The sequence below is a fragment of the Lontra canadensis genome, unplaced genomic scaffold, assembly GCF_010015895.1.
Source record: "Lontra canadensis isolate GAN:19392208 unplaced genomic scaffold, GSC_riverotter_1.0 scaffold171, whole genome shotgun sequence".
Classification (NCBI taxonomy): Eukaryota; Metazoa; Chordata; class Mammalia; order Carnivora; family Mustelidae; genus Lontra; species Lontra canadensis.
The window spans coordinates 1,059,933-1,083,263 of record NW_022631165.1 but is presented as its reverse complement, the minus strand read 5'-3'; the positions used below and the strand labels follow the sequence as shown (position 1 = coordinate 1,083,263).

General features: G+C 57.1%; 1 protein-coding gene across 1 annotated transcript; it reads right to left on the bottom strand.

Annotated features, from left to right (window-relative positions):
- On the bottom strand, nucleotides 1–23,260 carry GNPTG (N-acetylglucosamine-1-phosphate transferase subunit gamma). The gene is made up of 11 exons (XM_032845898.1): nucleotides 23,199–23,260; nucleotides 23,051–23,108; nucleotides 22,902–22,969; nucleotides 1,270–1,324; nucleotides 1,122–1,205; nucleotides 953–1,046; nucleotides 770–884; nucleotides 613–695; nucleotides 407–535; nucleotides 242–323; nucleotides 1–154 (listed from the first exon to the last, which is right to left on the bottom strand). Exons 1-11 carry the CDS (start codon nucleotides 23,248–23,250, stop codon nucleotides 57–59), a joined length of 918 nt encoding a protein of 305 aa, XP_032701789.1. The 5' UTR covers nucleotides 23,251–23,260; the 3' UTR covers nucleotides 1–56.
- Between the last annotated feature and the right edge of the window lie 71 nt (nucleotides 23,261–23,331).

The following is a 23,331-nucleotide window of genomic DNA, read 5'->3' as shown; positions in this document are numbered from 1 at the left end:
CGGCTCCCGCCTCCCCCCTCCCCGCGGGTCTGGGGCTGCCCTCGGCCTGTCTCGGGTCACGAGGTGTTCCCACGCAGTCCTGGGTCGCCTCGTAGCTGCTCTGCTGTCCCGTCTGTGGGTGTCTTGGGGCCCACGTGCCCGGAGCTGGGAGTTCCTGCCAGAACGGCGAGCGGCAGGAGTCAGCACGGGGCCTGGCCCAGAGGCCGCAGGGGGCCAGGGCGCCGCACGGGGCAGGACTCACCTGCGGGGCTGGCGTGGGGAAGGCCGCGCCCCGTCCGCACGCTCTGCAGTCTCCGCAGCTCCTTCACCAGCGCTCTGTGGGCCTGCAACAGACGAGCCCCGAGGGCAGGGGTGCGGCCCGGTGCTGGGGGCCATCTCGGGGCTGGGCGCCCCGCCCCGTCCCTACCTCACTGCAGCTCTCTAAGGTCTGGAACACCGGGTCCTTGACTGCTCCTTCCTGCGCCGACTCCCCTTCTTCCAGGGGCCGCAGGTAGCCGGCGTCCTCAAAGAGTGCCCGGAGCGCCTTGCTGTAGCCCTGGGGGCGGGAGGAGGAACAGCGAGCTGGGGCTGCGCCGGGCCGGGGGGGGGGGGGGTGCCCGCCCCACACCTCACCTGCGCCGTGACGAGCTCGTCGGCCAGGTCCTGCTCCGCCTGGTCCCACCGCTGCTGCAGGGCAGGGGGCAGCGCGGGGTACACTAGGGTCCAACAGAAGCCGGCTGAGCCGCACTCCTCGGCCTTCCCCCGCCGCCCAGCCGGCCGGGGCTCCTACCTAACAACGCGTGTGGGTGGCAGACCAGAGGCGTCTCGAACGTGAGCGCGTAGACGCAGGTGCTCGGCTCGGACACGTGGGCCAGGCGGTGGCTTTTTCCACAGGTCAGCTCCACCTGCGGGGACAGCTGGTGGGCAGGCTGGGGGGGTGCCCGCGCCCTCCGGCCCTTCCCCACAGTCCCACCTTGCTCTGCCGGCTCCGGGTGCGGCACGAGTCGCCGTCGCGCATCCACATGGCCCGGAAGGTGCCGTTGACGATTTCCCACTCGTGCCAGATGCTGAGGGCGAACGGAGCGCGTGAGGCAGGGCGGGAACGTGGGGCACCGGCGCGGGGCCCGGGGCCCCCTGCTCACCCCAGGATCCCGCTGTAGGCGTTCCAGCGGAAGGTCTGCTCGTGCTGCGTCACGTTGTGGAACGGGCAGAACTCGTACTTGTACCTGGGGGCACAGGCGCGTCAGGGGGGTCCCGCCGGCCACCCCCGCCGGCACCCGGCTCACTCACGTGGACTCCAGCAGGCTGAAGCACTTGCCGGAAAGCCTGAAGAGGTGCGCGGGCCCTGGAAGAGAGCAGACGGGCTGAGTGCGGCCTGGGGCGGGCGGGCGCGCGCGCCGCGGGATGAGCAGCCCCGGGGATGGGAGCGCGGGCACCAGGCAGAGAGCCAGAAGCCAGGGGACCCAGCCTTGCGGAAGGCTCCGGGGCACAGAGGGGGCCCATGACGAGCATGGACCCAGTTCTGCACCCAGCGCCCGCCCGGGTGTCCTGATTCACACGGGGCACCAGGACAGCATGGCCGCGCCCAAGGGAAGGGGGACAGAACCCTCCCGGGACCAGCCAGACTTAGGAGACTTCCAAGCGGTCTTAAATAAGCTCCAAGAACGGAAGGAACACGGACGTGGACCAATGTGAGAGCAGGCGCAGGAGAGGAACGCTGGCAGCCGGGGGCCGGTGAGCGCACGGAGCGCAGGCGAGGCTCTGACCCCCCCGCACGGCCCCATGAAAGGCGGTGGTGGCGCGTCTGGAACAGCCCTCGACGGGGACGGGGTGACGACGGCCCGGGGCGCCCCTCCAGACGGAATGAGGTCTGTGCGCTTCTCCGGGACGCGTGACTGCACGGCCGGCAGCGTCCCGTGATGGTCAGTCACATACACGTCAGTACCAGCCTCTGCTGGGGGCACCCAGTGTCCAACGGGGTCGCCTGCAGGGCCGGTGCCCAGGCTGGGGGAGGGCGGAGCCAACCCAAGCTCGTGTAGGGCACAAAGGAAACAACTCAGAACTTAATGGTGTCCGAGGTCCTTAACCCCCGCGGTTTCGAGAGAAAACAAACGAGGGAGAGGCACACATGGATGAGGAGTGACATCAAGCCTGTCGCCTGGAAGGAAACGTCAACAGAGCAACAAGGGACAGAGAAGCCACTGGGCCGCACTGGCCGTGGGGAAGGCCCCAGGCGGGAGTCCTCGGAGACGTGGACGCTCCAGCCACAGCCCCGGCAGACAGAGCTCAAAGAGCTCTGGAAAGCTGCTTCCACCGCGGCCCACACGGGAAGTCACAAGGGAAATTGGAAAACCCTGACACGAAGCCCAGACCACAGCCCGGACCCAGTGCTCGCGGCTGCAGCTCCGACTCAGGCCACCAGCAGAGCCCACGTCTTCACAGCATCGGAGACTAGACCAGGGGCTCGCCAGATGCACACTAGCGGGATAGGGCAGAGGCCGGAGAAAAGCCGGCAAACGCGACACTGGTTCTTCACGGAGCCCAGCTGACTCCACAGCCTTCGGCCGGACCGCCAGCCCAGCGCCGCGGCTCCTCCAGTCGGGCGGGACAGAGGGGACACGGCCGGGTCCGCAGACGGGAGAAGCGCCGGCTGGCAGCCGACCCATGTGACGTACACACGGTCCTGGAGACAGAGCCGCTCCGTCCTACCCGCGCGTCCCCCCCAGAGCCTCCGGGGCCAGCGTCACCGCAGCACCAAAGTCACAGAGTTCCACGACGAGCACAAATGCGGAGAGCCCTCGCCGAAAACACCGCCGATGCCCTCCGCCAGCAGGCCGGGGCCCGCTCCATCCCAGGGGCTCGTCCGCAGCAGGCGCGCCCGCACCTCCAGCCACCGGAGTAGCGCGTGGACGACGCAGCAGCCGCCCGCGAGCACGGAAGAGCAGGAAGGCGGCACCACGACAGAGGGCACCACGACAGGCCACCGAGGCGGACCCCACAGCGCGCGTCATGCTGGAGACACGTGGCACGAGACGCCCGGCGCTGCCCCTCGGCTCCGCCCAGCTCTGCCTGCTCCGGCCCCGCATGGCCCGTTCCCACCGGAGCAGCCGGGCACCAGAGAAAGAAAGGGCATCCGAACTGGAAAAGAAGAAATACGGTGACGTGGCCACGACGCAGTGCCCGAGTCTGTTCGCGAATTCGCAGGACACAACAGTGCGGACGCTGGTGTGTTTCCCTCCGCTAACCGTCCAGGAAGCACGTCACGCAGTTCCGCGTGGCAGAGCGCCGGGAAGGCGCAGGGCGTGCAGGCCGCGGACCCTGCCGCCGCGACCACAGACGCGCGGACGGAAGCCCGTATTCGCAGGCAGGAAACCTCAATCCTAAAATGGGACAACTGCCCAAATGACGTGATCCGACCGGTATCAAATTCACTAACGTTTCTGTGCAGAAATGGGGAAACCCGTCATAAAACGAAAATGGAATCTAAAGGACCCCAAAGAGCCCGAACTATCTTAGAGTAAATGAATGAAACGGAAAAAAAAACTCAATCCCTGGTTCCCAACTGTGCTTCGGAGCCGCGGAGAAACACCGCGGGGCGCTGGCGCGCAGGCAGGGACACCCAGGAGCCCGCAGTCCCAGACGTTCGTCCCCACGCCCTGACGTCAGGCCCACTCAGTGGGGATAGGGCCGTCCTCTCTGCGGTGCCGGGAGAGGAAAGCGGGCGCAGGACGACCCGGAACCTTCCTTTACACCACGGACCGGGTAGCTCCGGATGGGTCTGAGGCTAAGCCTAAAGCTTAGCAGAAAAGCAGAGGCGGAAGCCTTACGACACCGGCGTCCCCAGGGACTCCGTGGGCTCTGACCCCAGAGGCACTCTGAGCAACGACACCGGAGAGCCGGCCTTGGGGTTTTAGGACTTGCGTGCCTCAGGGGCGCGTCCACAGTGAGAGACGCCCGCAGGCGGCAAGGAAACAGGTGCCGCGGACACCGCCAGGACACACAGCTGAACCAGCGATGTCGCCGGAAATGTGCCTCGGGCTGAGGAGAGGGTTCTCCGAAGCAGCTCCAGACCTCCCCGGGGAGCCGCGGCCCCGCGTCAGGACGGCCGCGCGCGCTCGCGCCGCAGGGGAGGACCGCCGGCCGGGTTGGGATCCGGAGGGGCACGCCGGGCCGATCGCTCCACGGTCGCACAGACGCCAGCCCATGCACTGCGCGCCCGCAGCCACCAGCGCATTCTCCATCTGCTTCCCCTCCAGCTCACAGAGGACCCACCCACGGGTCCCTCGCTGGCGGGGAGGGTGGTCTGCGCGCACCTGCCCACGGCGTCCCGAGAACCGCATGACTGCGGGCGCGCGTCCCGAGTTAACACACGACTGTGAGCCCCCACAGCTCGCATCGGCGGAGCCCAGCTGTGTGCAGGCGGGAGCGCGACCTCACGGGTGGTCCCTCTCGCTGAGCTGAGAGCACACGCTTCACGAGTTCATAGTGAAGGCTGTGAGAGCACGGACGTCCTCATCTGCGTGGAAGAAGCAAAGAGGGGCGCCGGGGGGGCTCGGTCAGCGAAGCAGCTGTCTTCGGCTGTCATGATCCCGGGGTCCTGGATCGAGTGTGTCGGGCTCCCTCCTCTACGGGAGCTGCTTCCACCCTCGCTCTCACCCTCTCTCTCGGACAAATACAGTCTTTAAAAAACAACCTCGGGGCGCCTGGGTGGCTCAGTGGGTTAAGCCTCTGTCTTCGGCTCAAATCATGATCCCAGGGTCCTGGATCGAGCCCCACATCGGGCTCTCTGCTGGGCTGGGAGCCTGCTTCCCCCCCCCTTTCTGCCTGCCTCTCTGCCCACTTGTGATCTGTCAAATAAATAAAAATCTTTTAAAAAATAAACAACCTGAAATTATCATTAAAAAGGCGGCACAGAAGTCTGCACTGTGTTGGAGGTGGCTGTCGCCAGGCCGCCCCTCCCGCCGGGCCCTCTGCAGTGCATGTGGCCCCGCCGCGGGGCCTGGGCCTAGACGAGCCCACCCAGGGTCATGGGCCCCAGCGACAGGGATACTGGGGGGTGACCCAGCAGCTGGGATGTCAGGGTAACAGGGCAGCAGGCCCCGGGGTAGAGCCCCCAGCCATCTCCCTCTGCAGGCGGCCCCCAGGAAGGACAGCGGCCCCAAGCCAGGCGCAGACGGTGCCCCTGTGGAAAGCGCGCTGCCGTTGGGGCAGGATCGGCCCTTCTGCTCGGTGAGCGCGAGGACACGCGTCCTTGACAGAACTGAGCGGGAAGAACGAGGCTGCCCTGTCCCGCGCGGAGGCTGTGTGTGCAGACCGGCCAGCACGCTGGCGGCCCCCGCGCTCCCTCCCTACCCGGCGGAGACCGTCTCGGTTCGCTTCTCCTTCTGGCTGTCGCTACGCAGCACAAAGCGGGCAAGCGACGTCACAGAATCACTGCGATCAGACTGTGGAGGAGAAAAGCCTCGTTTCCTACTGCAGAGCTGCAGTGGGGCTAGAGCCGGTGGAGCACACAGGAGGCTTCTGAGAAACCCGCACAGGCTTGAGATGAAGGTGGTAGCGCTCCTCCTCGAACACCTCAGCTCTCAGGCCTCGATGGCCGCTCACGCGTGTCAGAAGTGAAACCGGGGGGGCCCTGGCTGGCTCAGTCGGAGGAGCGCGCAACTCTTGGTTTTGGGGTCCCGACACTGGATGTGCCGATTATGAAAAAAGCAAATACAAAACAAGCCGTTTCGTTGTGTCTGGGTGACGGCAGCTGGCTGACCGAGTGCGGTCTTGCCTGGAGGACGCTGAGGTCTCCGACACGTCCCCGTTGCTCCCCGCTGGAAGAGACGGAGACAGACACCCGCACGGGGCGGTCCCCACCCCGCACTAGGGGTGGTTCTCCCCCTGCTCCCCGAGGACATCAGAGCCCCGGGCCCAGTACAGTCGGGGCAAACAGCTGGTCACTCTCGGTCTTACATTCTGAAGACCAGGATCGAAGCTCACGTTCTGGGAAACACGGGAAATCACAGGAGAACTCTGGGTGCCGCGTGGCATGGAGTCCCGTGGGACCCGCCACCCGCCGTGACCGGTCCTGAGCGCCCCATGCTTGGCCCAGATGCCTGAGCCTGTGTCGCTGCCTTCGGCTCTTATGAATCCATGATTAACTTATGTTCCCTTTTAAAATTCTGATTTTGTTGCCGGAAGAGATCACGTGTCACACTGAACGGAGGGAAATTTCCTCACAGAACGGTCTTCAACTCTGGTTTCACGTGCTCTGGGTGGTTTCTCCGAGTTCGGCGAGACCGGAGCCCGCGCAGCCGCTACGATCGTGGTGCTCGTTTCCCCTTGATGTTTTAAATGCCAGACGGTCCGAGAACCACTGGCCCTCTCCCAGGTCTCCGACCTTTCGAGTTTTGACCTTAATCATTCCCTTAGAGAAAATCCTCGCACTACGTTATTTTCATAAAACCCAAGATTTTCACGTGAAAGGGTTTGTTTTGGAAGAAATACTAAAGGCTTTTAAAAGTGAAGCTTAGAGGGGAGCCTGGGTGGCTCAGTGGGTTAAAGCCTCTGCCTTCGGCTCAGGTCATGATCTCAGGGTCCTGGGATCGAGCCCCACATCGGGCTCTCTGCTCAGCAGGGAGCCTGCTTCCCCCCCCCACCTCTGCCTGCCTCTTTGCCTGCTTGTAATCTCTCTCTGTGAAATAAATAAATAAAATCTTAAAAAAAAAAAAAGAATTACAGACCAATATCCTTGATGAACACAGATGCGAAAATTCTCACCAAAATACTAGCCAATAGGATCCAACAGGACATTAAAAGGATTATTCACCACAACAAAGTGGGATTGATTCCAGGGCTGCAAGGTTGGTTCAACATCCGCAAATCACTCAATGTAATACAACACATGTATAAAAGAAAGAACAAGAACCATATGATACTCTCCATGGATGCTGGAAAAGCATGTGACAAAGTCCAGCATCCCTTCCTGATCAAATCTCTTCACAGTGTAGGGATCGAGGGCACATACCTCAATATCATCAAACCATCTATGAAAAACCCACAGCGAATATCATTCTCAATGGGGAAAAACTGAGAGCTTTTTCCACTAAGGTCAGGAACACGGCAGGGATGTCCACTATCACCCCTGCTGTTCAACATAGTACTAGAAGTCCCAGCCTCAGCAATCAGACAACAAAAAGAAATGAAAGGCATCCAAATCGGCAAAGAAGAAGTCAAACTCTCACTCTTCGCAGATGATATGATATTCTATGTGGAAAACCCAAAAGACTCCACTCCAAATCTGCTAGAACTTGTACAGCAATTCAGTAAAATCCATGCACAGAAGTCAGCTGCACTTCTATACACCAACAGCAAGACAGAAGAAAGAGAAATTAAGGAGTCGATCCCATTTACAATTGCACCCAAAACCATAAGATACCTAGGAATAAGCCTAACCAAAGAGGCAAGAAGGGGGGAGCTCCTGAGTGGCTCAGTGGGTTAAGCCTCTGCCTTCGGCTCAGGTCATGATCTCAGGGTCCTGGGATCGAGCCTCGCATCGGGCTCTCTGCTCAGCGGGGAGCCTGCTTCCTCCTCTCTCTGCCTGCCTCTCCGCCTACTTGTGATCTCTGTCTGTCAAATAAGTAAAAATAAAATCTTCTGAAAAAAAGAGGCAAAGAATCTGTACTCAGAAAACTATAAAGTACTCATGAAAGAAATTGAGGAAGACACACAAATAAATGGAAAAACGTTCCATGCTCATGGATTGGAAGGACAAATATTGTGAAAATGTCTATGCTCCTAAACCAATCTACACATTTAACACAATCCCTATCAAAACACCATCAATGTTTTTCAAAGATACGGAACAAATAATCCTAAAACTTATATGGAACCAAAAAAGACCCCGAATATTGAATGTTGCAAAAAAAAAAAAAAAAAAGCCAAAGTTGGTGGCATCACACTTCCAGACCTCAAGCTCTATTACAAAGCTGTCATCATCAAAGACATTATGGCACTGGCACAAAAACAGATGCACAGATCAATGGAACAGAATAGAGAGCCCTGAAATGGACCCTCAACTCTATGGTCAACTAATCTTCGACAAAGCAGGAAAGAATGTCCAATGGAAAAAAGTCTCTTTAACAAATAGTGTTGGAAAACGGGACAGCCACGTGCAGAAGAACGAAACTGGACCATGTCCTTACACCACACACGAAAATAGACTCAAAATGGATGAAGGACCTCAGTGTGAGACAGGAATCCATCCAAATCCTTGAGGAGAACACAGGCAGCAACCTCTTCCACCCCAGCCGCAGCAACTTCTTCCCAGAAACATCGCCAAAGGCAAGGAAAGCAAGGGCAAAAATGAACTATTGGGACTTCATCAGGATCAAAAGCTTCTGCACAGCAAAGGAAACAGTCAACAAAACCAGAAGACAACAGACAGAATGAGAGAAAATATTTGCAAACGACATATCAGATAAAGGGCTAGTGTCCAAAATCTACAAAGAACTTATCAAACTCAACACCCAAAGAACAAATAATCTAATCAAGAAATGGGCAGAAGACATGAACAGACATTTCTGCAAAGAAGACATCCAGACGGCCAACAGACACATGAAAAAGTGCTCCACATCACTCGGCATTAGGGAAATACAAATCAAAACCACAATGAGATACCACCTCACACCAGTCAGAATGGCTAAAATGAACAGGTCAGGAAATGACAGGTGCTGGCGAGGATGCAGAGAAAGGGGAGCCCTCCTACACTGTTGGTGGGAACGCAAGCTGGTGCAGCCACTCTGGAAAACAGCATGGAGGTTCCTCAAAAAGTTGAAAACAGAGCTGCCCTATGACCCAGCAATCGCACTACTGGGTATTTACCCTAAAGATACAAACGTAGTGATCCGAAGGGGCACGCGCACCCGAATGTTTACAGCAGCAAAGTCCACAGTAGCCAAACTACGTGATGTGGGAAACAGAAGCAGAAGAAACATTACTGAACCTCCTTACCCAGTGACGGCCCTAGAAGCAGCAGCGCGGCATCCTCCAGGGACCAACTGCCTCCCCCTTAAGGCTCTGCGAAGGGCGAAGGACAATCCTAGCCTGACCAACCCCTGCCCCCAACCAGGATCCTGTAAGTCTGCTTTACCAACTCCTTTGGAAACTAAACCCTCCAAGATCCATGTTGGCAATCATCCCCCGAGCATATGACCCACTGATACACATCTGAAGGGTCTCACGACACAGGTTTTATCACCAGTGATGAAAAACCTTTTTCCCAACAACAGCCAGCCCCTCGAGGTCCTGGAAACCTTGCTTCCAAAACTCCTCAGAGCCTTACGCCATCCCTGACCCCCTCCCAACTTGCAAGCATGTAAGGGTCCACCCCTCACAGCCCCGGAGAAGGAAATCTCTTCCTCCCCACGGGTCCTGTCCTTGTGTTTTAATAAACCACCATTTTGCACCAAAGACGTCTCAAGAATTCTTTCCTGGTCATCGGCTCCAGACCTCACCCACCGAACCTCACCTATGTCCTAAGACTTCATCATTCGGCGCCCGAACGTGGGGCTGTGAGTCTTTACATCGGACTCTGAGCTTCGGGGCAAAATGGGCGAGTGCTTTGTCTCCTCTTCCTTTAGTCTCATTTCAGAAGCTCTTCAAGGAGGGCGGTCTTTCTGGAACACGTGCATGTCGACTGCTCAGGCTGGAGTCCTCTAGCCCGTGGCTGCTCCACGGGGAGGAGAACGCCTGACTTTTGGCTGGAAGTCAGTACCCCGGCCGGAATGGTAACGAGACCCATAACTGGATACCCTCTCTCCGTTCCTGTTGTCTGGGGCACGGGACAGCCCCCTGAGTCGCCAGGACGGCTGCCAATCTTAAGACTGTGTGAGGTTTCCTCCTGACTGATCTAATGTGATCCCCTCCACATCCCTGGTCTAGCGCTTCTGGCCGCGGGACCTCCACCGGGGGCCGGCCGAAACCAGTACCCGACTGAATTAAAACCCAACCAGACCGTTTCCTAGGGAAGCTGGCTGTAGGGACTATGTGTATTGGAATGTCGCTTAGACCATGATGGATTTCAGTCTTTACTGTTTCTTCTCAGTGTCCTCTACTAATTACTTAAAGCTACAAAATTGGGTAATTTCCCCTTGCCAAACTTTTCTAGTACTGTCCATGGGTTAAAATGGCAAGACAGAGGTGCCTGGGTGGCTCAGTGGGTTGGGCCTCTGCCTTCTGCTCAGGTCATGATCTCAGGGTCCTGGGATCGAGCCCCGCATCGGGCTCTCTGCTCAGTGGGGAGCCTGCTTCCCTCCCTCTCTGCCTGCCCCTGCCTACTTGTGATCTCTTTCTCTCTCTGTCAAATAAATAAATAAGATCTTAAAAAAAAAAAAATGGCAAGACAGCACGCAACCTGCAGGAGAGACGATGGCACGGCGCGGCACGGTGTTTCAGTCCATTTGCCCGGCAGCCTAGGATGCGATGGGGTAGGGGAAGGGCGCCGGCACCCCTCCGGGGCCTTTTATGGCAGGAATGCCTTCCTGGAAGGCAGGACTGTGCTCAGTAGCGATGTCTTGTGTGAGGGACGCCTCCGGTCGCTTTTGACACCTGGAACCTCGGACGCATCCTGCATGGGACGCCGCCTGGGAGTCCCCCCCGACTGTGATGATGGACCCGGGAGTCGGGGGGTTGTGATAACGGACCTTCTCACTTTTCTAGGAACATGGGATTCTCTAATTCTGCTCCCACGGATTCTCCTTTGGGACGCCTTCTGACCCACTGGAAACAATCTGGATTGCAAGATTTGAGGGAAAGAAGAACGGTCGTCTTCTCTGAACTGAACGGCCTCAGTACTCCTTAGGAGACGAGGAGAGGTGGCCCCTACGTGGGACATTAAGTTTCACTCAATCTGTCAGACCTCTTTTGCGAGGAAAAGGGCAACTGGACTGAAATCCCAGACGTCCAAGCCTTTATGGCCCTAGATCGGGGCCCAGGCCTGCGGGCCTCTTGTACAGCGGGTCACCCTCAGCCCGGCGAACAGACCCCCCCACGGGCAGTCTGGATGGCGACGAGACGTCTAAACAGCCCGATTCCGCTCGACAAAGCCGGGATGCTGGAGGAATGCCGGCCAGCCCGAAGAGAGGACGCTGGCGCTGCTGCTCTCCCTCCTTCCAGACCCCAAGACCCCTCTGCCCCAGCCCGGCTGGCAGACCAGGAGCGGGACTCCCGGCCTCCAGGAGCTCCGGCTGACAGTGGGGTGCGTCCTCCCAGGGAAGGTGCTCGTGGACAAGGGGCACAATGAGGGGCCACATCCCATCCTCCACGGCAGACCTGGCTCGGGACGACATTGACGATCCTCCTCACTCTACTGAAGGCTTCGAGAAGTACCTATTGCGTTCGGGGGCACCTGGAAGGATGTATTTATCCTTTTAACTCGCCGTCGCTGCCCCGAGAAGAAACGAGTCTGGGAGGCAGCCCAGGGGTTGGCTGACGAGCGGCCGTGAGAGATCGGGGTGCCGCGGGCCCTCGCGCCGGAGCACAAGAACTAGCGGGAGGAGAGTCCGGGCGGAGAAAAACGCGACCTCGTGATCGCTTGTTTAACGGAAGGAATGGAAAAGGGTTTCCTAACCCTGTGAACTTGGACCACGCTCAGGCGGTCACACGAGGAGCTGATGGAACTCCCGCTCTGCTTCAGGGACGACGGGCCGCGGCGGCCGCACACACACCCGCTCGCACCCCAGCCCGCCCGAGGCACTGACCGGACTAAACACGCGTTTTACAGGCCAGTCGGCACCTGACATCCGTCGAAAACGAACTAAAATGGCTTTAGGCCCTCAAACTCCCATCCAGCGCCTACTAGAGGCAGCGACCGAAGTCTTTAATCACAGAGACACGGCCTTAAGGCAAGAAAAGCACCGCAGGGCTGAACCGCAGGGTAAGGTACAGGCGCCAACGACAGCGGCCACCACTGCGGGTTCCCGCGGCACCAGACTCACCCGGGGCAAAAGAAAAGGCCGGTATCAGACGAGGAACTAGTGAGTCCCCCGCTATACGTGTGGCCAGACCGGACATGGGGGCAAAGACGGTGCGAACACGCGCCCTCCACCAGGGCCACGTGCTGTCTGCGAAGAAACAGGACGCTGGAAGAGAGACCGTCCTCCTCCCCAGAGAGAGGGAGACGGGACTCGCTTCCCCGCCCGAGAGCCAGAGCTGGAGGAGCCGGCAGGACGGGGCCCTGTCGCTGGTCCGGCTCCCTCTGCCATCAAGACAACCGAGCCCCGGGTCACCCTGGACGTGGGAGGTGAGTTGACCAGTTTTCTTACGGATGCAGGAGCCACGGGCTCTGGCCTTCCTCAGCACTCCGGCCCCACCCGTCCTTCTAACCCTACAACTGCTGGCGCAGGAGAAACTGAGACGTGCCGCCAGACGGTGCCTGGGACCTGCAGACACAAGAGCCGGCTGGTCGCTCGGGTTTTCCGGTCCTTCCGTCAGGTCCCACCCATCACGGGACGAGACTTCACGGATAAACCGGTGGCCGATGCGCTCCTCCTACAGAGCGCGACGGCTTGTTTCTCTAATGTCTGGAGAGCTCAGGCCATACCCTACTACCCCACCTTCCAGTGTCTGGCAGGAAGTAAGCCCACAGGTCTGGGACTGGGATACCCTGGGACGGGCTCTCTCAGCCCGGCCCGTCAAGGCGGTCCTGAAGGACCCAACCCGCACGCGTCATAAAACCAAAACCCCTCAAACCTGAGGCCGAAGTCGGCTTACAACCGCTTACTGGTAAGTTTCTCAGACTTGGCATTTTAAAGCCTTGTCAGTCTCCTTAGAACACCCCAGTTTCACCAGTAAAAAAGCCAAATGGATGGTCCAAGACCTGAGAGCTGTGAATGCAGCAGTAACGCCTGTCCATGCCGGCGTGCCGAGTCTGGACGCTGCTCTCGCTGCGTCCCTGGTGGCGCCGACTGGGTTACGGGATGGGACTCAGAAGACGGCTGGTTTTGCATCCCACTAAGGGAGGAGACACAGCGGCCGTCTGCCTTTGCGTGGGCCTCACCTTCAAGGCCACGGGCTGCTCAATTAACCTGCACAGCCTTGCCACAGGGATGCAGAAACCGTCCTCACCCACTCGGAGCCACGCTCGGCCAAGATCTCGGTGAGATGCCCTCGTCTGGAGGGACAGTGATTCCCTTGCCAACGGCACTCTGACCTGCAGTCCCGCACAGGAGACCGCTGATGAGGATTCTATAACCTTACTTAATTTCCTGGCGGAAAGAGGGTATCGTGCATCCCCTATAAAGGCACAAATACCTCTACAAAAGGTGCGCTATTTAGGGCACGATCTAACACCAGGTCACCCTGTTCTAGCCACTGACAGAAAAAGGGCCGTGCGGGAACTCGAGCCTCCGGCTACAGAAGAACCACCCGCGCTTTTCTTCGCACGGCAGGTTCCGCCGCGTGCGCATCCAGGCTTGGACTCAGCCAAGCCCCTGCATGACCCGCTAACGGCCCCGATGAGGGACCCTTGCTCCGGACTGAAGCTCAGCGCGCGGCCGTTCAACGTTACAAGCCCGAGTCCTGTCAGCTCCAGCTCTGGCGTTCCCGAGCTGGGGAAAACCGTTCACGCCGTATGTACAAAAGCAGGGCTGAGCCCTGGGAGCTCTCACGCAAAAGGGCAATGAAGCAAGGCCGGCGGGCGGTTTTTCAGAGTCGCCTGACGGTGCAGCCAAGGGTGGCCGGCTTGTCTTTGCGCGGCGGCTGCCACAGCCCTCCTGGCAGAAGAGGCCTCAAAGCTCACAGCGGGTCAGACCTGACAGTGATGACTCCGCAGCAGGTCCGGCCTGTCTTAGAGACCGAGGGCCACCAACGGGTGGCGGGAGGCTGCCTTCCTGAACACCGGGCTGTGCTTTCGGATACACCCGAAGGAACACCCACAACCTGTCGAGCTTTAAACCCAGCTTCTCCGATGCCCGCACCTGACCGTCGCACTTCTACGGGACACAGCTGCTCAGAGGTCACTGGTCTTGTCCATTCTAGCGGGCCGGAGTGAAGACTTCCCGCCTGGAAGTGCAGATGGTGACTGGCCTACTGGCGGCGGCAGCTTCGCGGCTAAGGGAGAAAGAAAGGCTGCGTATGCCACAGTTCGTCTGATTAAACTTCTGAGGCAAAACACTTTTTAATACTTCTGCGCAGGGGCGCCAGGGCAGCTCAGTGGGTTGAGCCTCTGCCTTCGGCTCAGGTCATGATCTCCGGGTAGGCTCAGGTCATGATCTCCGGGTCCTGGGATCGAGCCCCGCATCGGGCTCTCTGCTCCGCGGGGAGCCTGCTTCCTCCTCTCTCTCTGCCTGCCTCTCTGCCTACTGGTGATCTCTGTCTGTCAAATAAATAAATAAAATCTTTAAAAATAAATAAATAAGTAAATAAAAATACATTTGGTGGAGTAAACCTAAAAGCCGTGATAAAACAGGTCTGCCGATCCCACGTTGTCTGTGCCCAGGTAAATCCGGGAGGCGCAGCTCAACCTCCTGCTCTCTTAAAACCAGCCCAGAGGCGTGGACCCTCTCCAGGAGAGCACTGGCAACCTGATTTCACACAAAGGTCACCTTGCAAAGGCTCCAGGTTTCTATTAGTGTTGCTGATACCTTCAGTGGATGGGTTGAGACCTTTCCCAGGGACACGGAAGAGCTGCAGAGGTAACTAAGATGTTATTGTGGGACATTATTCCTAGATCTCTCCAGAGTGACAACCGTCCTCTTTTTACTGCTCAAATAACTCAACAAACAGCCCAAGCATTAGAAATTAAATGATTCCCGCATTCAGCCTGGCATCCACGATCCTCCGGGAAGGAGAAAAGGCTGGTCAAACTCTAAAACGCCACCTTGCTAAACTCAGTCTAGAAACCCAGGAAAATCGGGTCACTCTCTTGCCATCAGGACCTCTCAGGGTAAGGACTGCTTCGAAACAACCTCGGGGACTCAGCCCTTCCTCAGCCATTTCTCTCTGCAGATCTATTATTATGTGAAGGTTCTGATGCTTTACTGAATTACTCACTGGAAGCCGGCTTATTCATGAGTTACTTAATGCATCTACTAATCATTTACTCCCCAAACCTGACTTAACTACAACTGAAAACCCACCCCGTGCGAGTCCCAGAGGCATGTCTTACTGAGAAAACTGGAAGTCGGGTAGAGCAGCAAACCTACATCCAAAACGGAAAGGTCCTACCGGGTCATCCATGTACTCCCACTGCGGTAAAGCAGGAAGGCCGCGCTCCACGGGCTCGGGTACCTAGAATAAAGGCTGCACCTCCGGCCCGGGAGCCTGGTGAGCAGACCGCGGGCTTTCTTTCTCCTGCGAACCCGTACAAGACCTCAAACTGCTCTTCAACGAAAATGAAGGCCATGTTTCTTCTCTTTATGTTCCTCTCGCCTGTCCTGACTGACAGCTCCTTTCTACAGTGGGCACAGCACTACACTGAGCTGCGAAATGAAACGGGGCGCTGGGCATGGGGAATGGTGCCGTGGCCAGTACGTTGGGGCTACCCTGGTGGGTTTCCCCTTCGCAGTGCACAGACCGGCACCCTCTACGTGACTGTGTTTCAGAAACAATATGAGGAGACAGCGCTTGTCGGGATAAGGCTGTCACTAATCAACAAGTTCCTTCCCGGCCCACAGTCGGTAAGACACCAGGACGTAATCAAACCTTCTCATATCCTCAAACTATTAAAGTCCTAACTGACCTCACAAACCCACAAATTAACCCCCACCAACCAGGGCCGCAGCTACAAACCCCCACTGGTCATGGTCCTGAGCACGGCGTGCATCAAACCTGGGATACTTACTGGTGGCTCACGGCCGCTACGGGACAGCTCAGTCACAAGGCAGTTTCATGCTGGGAGCAAAGACTTCCTACACATGATACTTGTACAAGTAGCGCACGACGCCTGGGATGGCCAGCATCAGAAGCATGTCCCCACCTAACAGCGCTCCCCGCCACCGACTGGTTTGCTACTGACCGGGTAAGGCGACCCGGCGTCACACGGCCAGCGCCAAATGGAACCCACTGGATACGTGAACTACCTGGGGCCCCGGCTTCCTGCAGGGTGGGTACAGGCTGCTGCACCTTAGGGTTTGCCCGGAGTCACGGACGCATTACCAAAATCCCCACTACCGTGGCAAACCTCCCCAATTTAAAGCAAAGAGGGACACGATGTTTCTAAATGGTATCATCACTTCCCATCCGTTTCTGCTCCGTCCGCAGGGCCAGAGGGTGGCATCTGGCAGGGAGAAGCCCCTCGTAACTACACCGTGAAGGCGCTCAGTGAGTCAGTAAACGGCATCTCCCTTCCTAGTACCGAAGAGACACAGGCGCGCGGCGGTCCTGCGGGACAGGACCTGGCGTGTCAAACAGCCGCGCAGGGCGACGCAGGCGCCGTCAGGGCGGGATGCCGTGTGTACCCCCAGACCACCACGGAATGGCACAGGACTCACGAGAGACACGAACGCACACACGGGGGCTCCACAGGAGCCTGCGCTCTCAGGCATCGGTTACGTTCCTGGTTTGAAGGAGGACAATGGTCGGTGATTAACGATCTCCTCCGCGGACTTCTCGTTCTTACAGCCTTGCTAACCCTAATGGGTCGCCTCCTTCAGCGTTTCTCCACTTGGGCCGAGACTCCGCGGCTGCAACGGCTTCCCGACGACAGACGATCCTGAAGCACACAGACACCTCGTCGCTGCCAGCGCAGGACTTTCGTAGCTCGCCCGCACACTCCTCACCTGAGCGGCGCTGACCGCGGCAGGGACAGCTCTACACGTCTCTTCAGCAGGAAGAAGTTATGGAAGATGAGACCTTCTGCCCTCAACAACCTCAAAGAGTTAAGGGTCAAAACTGTTCAGAGGGGAATGATGTGGGAAACAGAAGCAGAAGAAACATTACCGAACCTCCTTACCCACTGACGGCCCTAGAAGCAGCAGCGCGGCATCCTCCAGAGACCAACCGCCTCCCCCTTAAGGCTCTGCGAAGGGCGAAGGCCGGGCAAAGGGCCATCCTAGCCTGACCGACCCCTGCCCCCAACTGGGATCCTGAAGTCTGCCTTAACCACTCCTTAGGAGACTATCTCTGAACCGCCCAGGATAGTGCTGACAAACGTCCCCAAGCATATGGCCCACTGATACACGTCTAACGGGTCTCACAACACAGGTTTTATTACTGTTCATGAATCACCTTTTTCCCAACAACAGCCAGCCCCTCAAGGTCCTGGAAACCTTGCTTCCAAAACTCCTTAGAGACTTAGGCCATCCCTGACCCCCTCCCAACTTGCAAGCATGTAAGGGTCCACCGCTCACAGCCCCGGGGCAGCAGCTCTTCCGGCCCACGGGTCCTGTCCCCGTGCTTCAATAAACCACCATTTTGCATCAAAGACGTCTCAAGAATTCCTTCTTGGTCATTGGCTCCAGACCTCACCCCCCGAACTTCACCTAGGTTCTAGAACTTCATTGCTTGGAGAGAACCTACATGTCCGTCAACAGAGGAATGGAGAAAGAAGATGTGGTGTATGTACACAACGGAATACCACGCAGCCATCGAAAGAAATGAAATCTTGCCATTTGCAACGAGGTGGATGGAACTAGAGGGTATCATGCTAAGTGAAATAAGTCAGTCGGAGAAAGACAACGATCGTATGATCTCCCTGATAGGAGGAGTTTGAGAGCCAGGATGGGGTGGGGGGGCAGGGAGGAAAAAGTGAAACAAGATGGGACCAGGGAGGGAAACAAACGATAAGAGACGCTTAATCTCAGGAACCAAACTGAGGGCTGCAGGGGAGGGGGCAGGGAGGGGGCGGCAGGGGGATGGACATGGGGGAGGGCACGCGCTGTGCTGAGCGCCGTGAGATGCGGGAGCCTGATGATTCACAGACCTGCACCCGGGGGGAAACAATACATCATATGTTAATTTAAAAAATTAAAAAAGAAAAACACAAAAAAATGAAAACAAAAAACCCACAAAGGAGCACAGCTGCACCACGTCAAGAACTCACTCCAGAAAGGAGCTGTGCGAGCGCCCAGGCACTGTGACCCAAGCCTGAGTGAGAAGGAAAACTCCGGCGGGTCCAGCCGCACACGGCGTGGATGCTGAAAGCAGAAGAGAATTTTAAAGCAGCTACTACAGGTGCTCAAGGGAGTAACAGGAAACAGGGACCGACAGTCGCAGCAGTCACACAGAAAACAGAAAAAACTGGAATTCTGGAAATGAAAGGCAGGTCAGAAATCGCAATCTAAATGCATCAGGATATGTAACACGAACCCGTCACGGCTGAGTGGGGCTCGCGGCAAGGATACAGCTCGGCTCTGCATTCAGGCACCTGCGCTCGTGTCTGGATAAACGGCCCAAGACACCGAACTCCAATCGCCTCATCGGGTGCAGAGGAGCCCGGGTGCATCGGGTGCAGAGGAGCCCCTGCCGAAATCTGCCCCCTGCGCGCCGCAGAGCGTGGGCGGGCAGGCCCAGCTGGGGACCTCGTCTCCCCTGGCCACAGCGGACGCCCCAACCGACAGAGGGGCGCCGGGCAAGGAGCGCGGAGGGACGGAGGCTGCTTGGTGGCACGGGTCGGGCCCGAGCGAGAGGCGGGAAAGGCTAAGGACCGGAAAGGGAAAAACAAAAGGGTCTTTCCTCCAGCCAACAGGAATCCGGACTCTTAAGCTCCACGGGAATGCAGTGAACAAAATTCAGAATGTGGGAGACAAATGGCCCAATTTCTTCGATAAAGAAGTTGTGAGGAAACAGGGGGCGGAGCTCTAGATCCGGACACGCAGCACATGAGGCCACGACACACAGAGCGGAACACGGACTCGCACAAACCAGCTCCTGAACACGGGAGACCATCAGACAGCTGAAGCACGGATGGATTTTTACCGAGGGAATTAGTGCTCATCTTTTCCTAAGTGTGACAAAAGTAATGTGGCTATGTCCTTAGGACGTCCACACGGAAGATTTACAGACGATCGGAGCTGTGAGATCAGCCACGGCGCGACGGCCTCAGCGGGACCAGCAGTCTCCAAGGCCTTCCTGCCACCTTCCCACACGCTCCCAACTGGCCCTATCACAAAACTGTTCAAACTCAAATAAAAATCAGGCGCCTGAGGGGCGCCATCGGCTGAGCGTCCAACTCTTGATTTCGGCGAAGGTCACGATCTCAGGCTAGTAAGATCAAGCCCCAGGTGGGGGCTCCGGGCTCAGTGAGGGGTTTGCTCAGAATTCTCTCCCTCTGCCTCTTAGCCACCCCCCCAACCTTGCTTGTGAGCTCTTTCTCTAAATTAAATACATCTTAAAAACAAACAGTTTTAGGGGCGCCTGGGTGGCTCAGTGGGTTAAAGCCTCTGCCTTCGGCTCAGGTCATGATCTCAGGGTCCTGGGATCGAGCCCCACATCGGGCTCTCTGCTCAGCGGGGAGCCTGCTTCCGCCTCTCTCTCTCTCTGCCTGCCTCTGCCTGCTTGTGATCTCTGTCTGTCCAATAAATAAATAAAATCTTAAAAAATAAAAACAATTTTAAAGTCCAGTGAAAACCCTAAGCGGAAAAGATGCACATCAGGCACTAACAGTGAGCACAGGCAGAAACATTTGCCCCAAGTGCTCGTCAAACTGCTTAGTATACGCAGATGTGGTCAGCCTTGTAGCCCAGAGCTCTGAGGTCCATGTCTGGTTGGATACACCCTAAAATGAACTGCATCAAAACTCCAACATCACCCTCTCGTTTCATGGTTACTAGTACTACTATTACTATAAACACAAAGCTATTTTATACTATTTTATGTAATTAAGGGAGTACGTCAGTAGACGTATTTATGTAATTAAGGAGCCCAGCTTTTCAATGTTAGAAAAAGATGGGGAAAAAAACCCAGTCCTGCAGTACTAGATTTCAACTGGAAACTTAAAGTCACATGGGTCTTCCTACATACACACACACACGTGTATCCTTTTTCAAATAATGAGACAAGAAGCTGAAAAACTCTAGGTCCACGGTCCATGTACCATCACGCAGCCTCTCCCACCGCCTACCCAGCTCTGGTTCATCACCTCGACTACGACACGGACATACACGCATGACACAATCAACTATGGGCCATACTCGGGCTCCGGTTTTATATGCACCAATAAGAAAGAGCAGTGATACACACCACCACGAGGACTCCCAGAAACATGAGGCCAGAAAGAAACCAGACATGGGGATCTGTGTGCTGGGACGCCATGTAGCTGCAGACCCATCCACAGTGACAGACACCAGAAAGGGAGGAGGAGGATCTGGAAAGGAACATAGTCATATTCTGGGTGACAGACCTGTTCTCCATCTTGTTTTGGGTAACCAGGACATGGATGTGACCACTGTCACACGTCAGCCCCATAAAAATAGTTTCAGTCTGAGCCAAAAAGACTTCAAAAAGAAAAGAGAAAGGAAGGGAGAGGAAGGGTCTTCCCTGTCAGACAATCAGCTAGGAGATGCAGAAGGCACGAGAGCGGTAGAAAGCGGTCACACACTCTCCTCCTCCCATGGGGTAGAGCATGAGACTCCTGGCACAGAGGTCGCTCCAAGCCCAGGGACAGCTCGAAGCCCACACGCCAAGAGCAGAGGCAGAAGTCTGTGTCAACACTGGAGAGACCCTGGCCACGCTGTGCCACAGCCAAACCCTGACCTCCCACATGAGGCCACACGTGGTCTGCTGCCTTGCTGGGAAGGATCCGTGTCCAGACTGCTGGACTTGACCCCCTGACCGCAGTCAAGCTTCCCAGCTATCTTCCTGCTCATGGAGCACACGCTGCAGGAAGAGGACAAGGCGAATGACTAAACCAGACTGATCCAGGAGGTCATCCTCCAAGACAACGGGCCCGGACTCCTCCCAACTCAAGATCATGAAAGGCTTTATTTTTATTCATTTTTTAAAAAGATTTTTATTTATTTGACAGAAAAAGATCACAAGTAGGCAGAGAGGCAGGCAGAGAGAGAGAGGGAAGCGGGCTCCCCGCTGAGCAGAGCGCCCGATGCGGGGCTCGATCCCAGGACCCTGGGATCATGACCTGACCAGAAGCCAGAGGCCCAACCCCCTGAGCCACCCAGGCGCCCATGAAGGCCTTTTTTTAACGGAGATACAGTGTAGAGGGACCTGTTCCAGATTTAAAACTAGACACCTGGGGCGCCTGGGTGGCTCAGTGGGTTAAGCCTCTGCCTTCGGCTCAGGTCATGATCTCAGGGTCCTGGGATCGAGCCCCACATCGGGCTCTCTGCTCAGCGGGGAGCCTGCTTCCCTTCCTCTCTCTCTGCCTGCCTCTCTGCCTACTTGTGGTCTTTCTCTGTCAAATAAATAAATAAAATAAAATAAACAAAACTCAATTATTTAAAACAAACGAACAAACTAGACACCTGACTAACCAAAGACACGTGTGAGCCTTGAATAATCCTGGGATGGGGGGCAGCTGTGGAGGGCACTGAGGCAACCAGGGGACGTGGACTGCTTACAGTACACACTGGCTACTTTTGGGGGCTGGGGGACCCATACTGGAACTATTTAGGGACAAAGTGTCATAACGTCTATAACCTGGTTTCAAACTCGCTTTTTTCAAAATGGTAACGGAAAGGAAGACCAGGCGAGTGGGAAACGTTCACGGAGGCCGAGAGCACGCTGGTGTTCACGGTCCCGTTTCTCCACTTTTCTTTTTGATACTTTTAGTAATAAAAAGCAGGAATAGATTTGTCACATCTGTTCCCTCTCTGACTTCATCCCACACATCCCCAACCCTGCTGGCTTGGGCCCCCCCTTTTGCTGTACCCCTCTTCCCAAGTACCCCCATCCCCGCCTCACGTCCTTTCCTCCTTCAGCTTCGGACCAAAATGTCATTTCTCAGCTTTTTCCTGACTGCCCTATTTAAAATGTCAATTCCAAGGGGCGCCCAGTGGCTCAGTCCCTAGAGCATACGCCTCTTGACTTTGGGGTCATGAGTTTGAGCCCCACAATGGGTGTACAGTTCACTTAAGAATAGTTAAAAATAAAAAGGCAATCACCAAAACAACACTCACCTCTTCACACACATACACTATCTTTCTCTGCTTTCCACACCTACAGAGTAATTCTCGTCATCAAGCATCCCACACTTCCCCTACTTCTTGGTTTACCCCGCTCGCACACACACTCCGCCCATTAGACTGTCTCCTCCTGGCAAACAAACGCTCTACGTTTTGCTCATTTCTGCATTCCCACCACACACCCTACCACACAGTATGCTCAATAAAAAACACTACTGGGTTTCTGCTTCCCGACCCCGCGACTCCACTTCTGGGGTCCTGCCTTAGGAAACCGCGCACCGGCTCAGGAAGAGTCCGGACGAGGAAGTTCTGCACAGCACTGCTTCTCAGGGCCAACGAGCTTAAACAGAACGTTTCCGGATACAGCAATGCAGCGCCATCCTCTAATAGACCAAGCATCAAGTGAGAAGCATGGAGGCCGGTGGAACTCCCCACCAGGAGGACACACGGTGATTCCCGACACCAAATGAGCAAACCCGTGTAGCTCGCGCTGTTCGAAAAAAGGCAGAAGATACGTTTTAAAAAACAGCGGCAGAAAGCACCAAAGCACATTAATGCACGTTGTTCCTTGTACGTTTAGGCCCGTAAAAGCACAAAAGACGTCAGGGCCCAACGGTTAACGAGAATCACCTCCACAAAAAGACCTAAAGCGAACTCATCCGGACAACCTGTTTAACTGGTATTAGAACGTTCTGGAGATACTAACGCTGGTGCACTCGAAGACTGAGCGGCTGACAAGCGAACGCACGCGCCCCGCGCCCTTCCAAGGGTCCTCCTCCCAGGCTGCCCCGTCCACCCGCGGGGGCTCCCCGCTCCCCTCCCTGGTCGCCCCCATGGGCGCGGCCAGGGCCCCGCACTCACCAGACACGGGTGAAGGGTCCTTCTTGGGCTGGAGGCGACTGGTCTGGGGCAGGAACGGGTTGTTGAGCCTGCGAGAAGCGGCAGGGTCAGCGGCAACCGAGCTCGGGGCTGTCCCTCCGCGCCCCGCCGCGCCCCGCGGGGCCGCTCACCCGAACGCGTTGGGCTCCTCCACCACTTTCATCTTGGCGGCAGCGGCGGGCGCGGGCCCTGCGGGGAAGCGGGCGGTGAGGAGGCGCGCGGGAGGCGGGGGGCGGGGGGCGGCGCACGCGAGGGGCCCGGGAGCGCAGGGACACTAACCGCGCGCCGCGAGCCCCAGCAGCAGCAGAAAGCCGGCCAGCCCCGCCGCCATCGCTCCGCCGCGCGCCCGGTGACGTAGGCACCACCCTGTCACGTGGGCGCCGCCGGACCGGAAGTGGCGCTCGGCGCCTGC

Excerpts from the sequence above, each read along its gene's own strand:
- GNPTG (XM_032845898.1), bottom strand. The coding sequence starts at position 23,250 with ATGGCGGCGGGGCTGGCCGGCTTTCTGCTGCTGCTGGGGCTCGCGGCG. Across the intron at positions 885-952 it reads CCCGGAGCCGGCAGAGCAAG|GTGGAGCTGACCTGTGGAAA; the intron begins GTGGGACTGTGG and ends CTGTCCCCGCAG. Across the intron at positions 536-612 it reads ACGAGCTCGTCACGGCGCAG|GGCTACAGCAAGGCGCTCCG; the intron begins GTGAGGTGTGGG and ends TCCCGCCCCCAG.